At 35.1% G+C, this 3,346-nt stretch overlaps 1 protein-coding gene across 4 annotated transcripts in view; it reads left to right on the top strand.

Moving 5' to 3' along the window:
- LOC112502293 (COP9 signalosome complex subunit 7-like) overlaps positions 1–3,097 on the top strand; it is a 23,775-nt gene extending 20,678 nt beyond the window's left edge. For 2 of the 4 annotated variants that reach the window (XM_025106165.1, XM_025106164.1), the window contains exons 8-9: positions 1,361–1,449; positions 2,677–3,097. In XM_025106165.1, the coding sequence (XP_024961933.1) occupies positions 1,361–1,449; positions 2,677–2,698 (111 nt within the window). In that variant the 3' untranslated portion in view covers positions 2,699–3,097. Of the gene's footprint in view, positions 1–1,340; positions 1,450–2,676 lie in introns of all 4 variants that reach the window. The other 2 variants (XM_025106167.1, XM_025106166.1) reach the window with 1 other exon arrangement.
- The last annotated feature ends 249 nt before the right edge of the window (positions 3,098–3,346 follow it).

Genomic DNA, 3,346 nt, shown 5'->3' with positions numbered 1-3,346 from the left:
TGTTAGGTCAAACGTTACATACGTAATACGCACAACCCAAAAACAAGAGAAGAACACAATAATTTACGTGGTTCACACGATCAGATTGATCGTGCTAGTCCACGGGGGCAACTAGGGTTTTCTTTATTTAGGTGCTACAATGTTTACAAGTACAATGAGATTAATATATATAGACAAACATAATTAGGGTTATCTCCTAATCAAGGAAACTAGGGTAGAGACTAGGGCCGGCTCCTTTTGGGCTAGGGCCGACTCCTTTTGGGCTAGGGCTGGCTCCTTACTTTATGCCTCCTCCCTTTTGTCTAACTTAGTAGGCCGAAGCCTACATTCCAACAGGAGATGGGACGGGGACCCCCATCCCCATCCCCGTCTGTGATCCCAATCTCCTTCCACATCCCTTTCCTCATCCCCACCGGGGAATATGATCACATCACCACCCCCGTCCCCTACAGGGAATGGGGATCCCCAACTGGGAATCGAGGAAATTTCCCCCTTTAGTATAAGATATTTTAAATCGAATGTGTTAAAAACCACACTTGGTTGATAATGGTCCATGTTTAAATCTCACATATTTTCAAAATTTGCTTTTATAGAGTACCACATATTCATATGTGAACAATATGACATCATACATAATTGTTTGATCATACGCTTTCGGCTTTATAACGTTTTTTTTATCTAAAAGAGGTAGACAACTAAGGAAAAATTATATAAGAAAAAAATGTCAAAATACCATTTCTAAATCTAAGTCATTAAATTTGATTTTTTATAAATAATATATCTAACAATATATATATATATATATATAATATTTAATATCTGGGACGGGGCGAGGACCACGTTACCCGGCCCCGGCCCCGGCCCTATCCCCGGTTTTTAACTTTCGGGGATCCCGTCCCCGGTTTTGTGGGGAATTCCCATCTCCGTCGGGCGGGGACACCGGGTTCCCCAATGGGGCGGGTCTCATTTTCATGCCTAATTTTATGTAGTCTGGCGTCTTAATGTGTACATCTGACTCAGATGTCACCTTCGGGTGGGATATACTGGGTTCATTTCAATGGTGTAGTTTATGGCATGTTTGATGTGAACTTGTGCAGAACTTAATTGGAACATGCCATGCTAAAAATCCAAAACAAACTCCAAGACCATTGATTGCAGAAGTGATGGGTTTATCTTATTTTATAGAACATAACAGTTCGACACCAACTAAACTACGGCGACATCTTGAAATATTGCATAGGTCTCCTGAAATTTGGAGTTATTAGTATTCATTTTGTGAGGAACGTGTCCATTATGTACTCGGATATGTTTGTCGATGCATCTTACTTACGTCGTGGCAGAAGTTACAAACTGTGAGCAGGCCGACATTGACTTCCGAGGGCACGAGGAGATGTTCTCTGAACTTGGTGGAGTGATGGACTACGACGAAGACCGAATCCGACCTAAGAGGTATGTTTCACCATCTTTAATGTTTATATCTCGATTTCAGGACTCCCACTTTTTGCACAAACTGAGGTTTTTTATAATGGAAACAACCACTACCTTTTAGGGGTAGAGCTCAGATCTGGGGTCGTCCACCTCTCCCAGACCCTTACTTTCGAACGTAATATACTGTGTTTGTTTGGTTTGGTTTTAGGACCGCAAAGATCACCATTTCAACATTTTGACAGTGGGTGCCATTTAGGGTGCATTTGGTATGCAGATAGGGTAGAATAGAACATGACAGAACATATAAATCGACCAATTTACCCCTAATGAGTTGTTTATATATTCTGATTAATTATGTAATTTATTAAATTATAATAAAATAAATTTTTATTTATAACAAAATACATCATTAGGAGTTTTCGTCAAGACGATTAAAATGATACTAAAATTAAAAGTTCATGTAGTTTCTAATTTTTATTTCATACCTTTTTTAAATTATTTTATTATTATTATTATTCATATTTAATAAATTAATCAAAATATGAATAATTGTAAAAAAAATAATATTTTGAGGACAATAAAGTAAAAGTTTAAATAGCATAAAATACGATAAAAAAAATTAAAGAATGGATAAAATGTAAATACGAAAGCATATTTGATATTTTAGAAGAGAATTGGGTTTTATTTTGAGGTTATATTGGTAAAACATAAGTTTGCTCCACCACCTTGTTCCAGTTTGTTTCATGGGGCAGAGTTGGAACATGTCTGTTCTACTCTGTTTCTATCTGTTTTACATAAAGGTTCTCTTAAACGTGAAATTCCTGTGTTGTCTTGTCCAGTATACCAAACGCACCTTTAATGATGTCAAAATAACTGAATAAAGTTTTTTTAGAAGTATATATAATTTATATGGAAAATACTCAGCAACCCTCCTCACCTTAGGTTTGAATCGTTAACCTCATGGAGGCTGGGTTCTACCGGTAACATAGATACCGCTACACAAATGACTCGTAAGATAAAGTTCGTTGGAAATAAAAGTCACATGTCCTAAATTTTGTGTCTATCTTAGTCCTACCAATTATGTGAAGACATATCATTATCTTATTAAATATTCATTTATTAAATTATCTAATTCTTCTATTCAATATTGTAACGATGTGTTCAGTAAAGTTTGGGGACAAATGATCTGTATTTGTTCATTGGTTAGGAAAATTTATCACAATTAATGTATAAACCTTTTTTCTATAGGCGACGACATCCATTGGGTTGAGGAGGGCTGGTGTGTGATTCGATGATCACGGAATGGGGATTGTTGCAGACACTAGCTCGTTTTCTCAACAGCATTACGAAAGATGATCCACCTGGTTCCCAAGAGCGAGAGATGAACATCTTTGAATTTGTGAGCATTCGACTTGTAACGATTATGAATTCTAATGTTTGAGGTTGTGAATGATTGATTTTTTGGGATAGTTTTGGTGTCCAATTGTATTTGATTACATTCTCATTCTTGTTATTGTTATTGTTATATGTATGTACGATTGTTGGCAAGAATAGTGTATATGCCCATATGGCATTTGTGTCGATTGTTTTTTGGTGCCAGCATATGCTTGTCTCATAAGGTGTTACTTTACATTGGATAATGATGAAGAGCAATATATATTTTGGTTGATTTTTATTTTATTTTATTTTATGTAATATTACTATTAAAACCGTTATTTTTGCACTTCAAATGTGATAACTTCAATATTTGGAGCATATTGTTTATAACGTCTGTTTTCTTTCTTTGTCATATCAGTTCTCTGCTTTACGTATTTACTAAATAATTATTACATATAATATAAATAAATATAAAATTGATCAATCTCATATAACCTAATCAAATTAATAATTTTTCAAAAAATATAATTAGTAATTAAAT

The sequence above is a fragment of the Cynara cardunculus genome, unplaced genomic scaffold, assembly GCF_001531365.2.
Source record: "Cynara cardunculus var. scolymus isolate 2C unplaced genomic scaffold, CcrdV1 Un_Scaffold_1189, whole genome shotgun sequence".
In the NCBI taxonomy this organism is placed as follows: Eukaryota; Viridiplantae; Streptophyta; class Magnoliopsida; order Asterales; family Asteraceae; genus Cynara; species Cynara cardunculus.
This window is presented reverse-complemented; position numbering and strand designations above follow the sequence as displayed.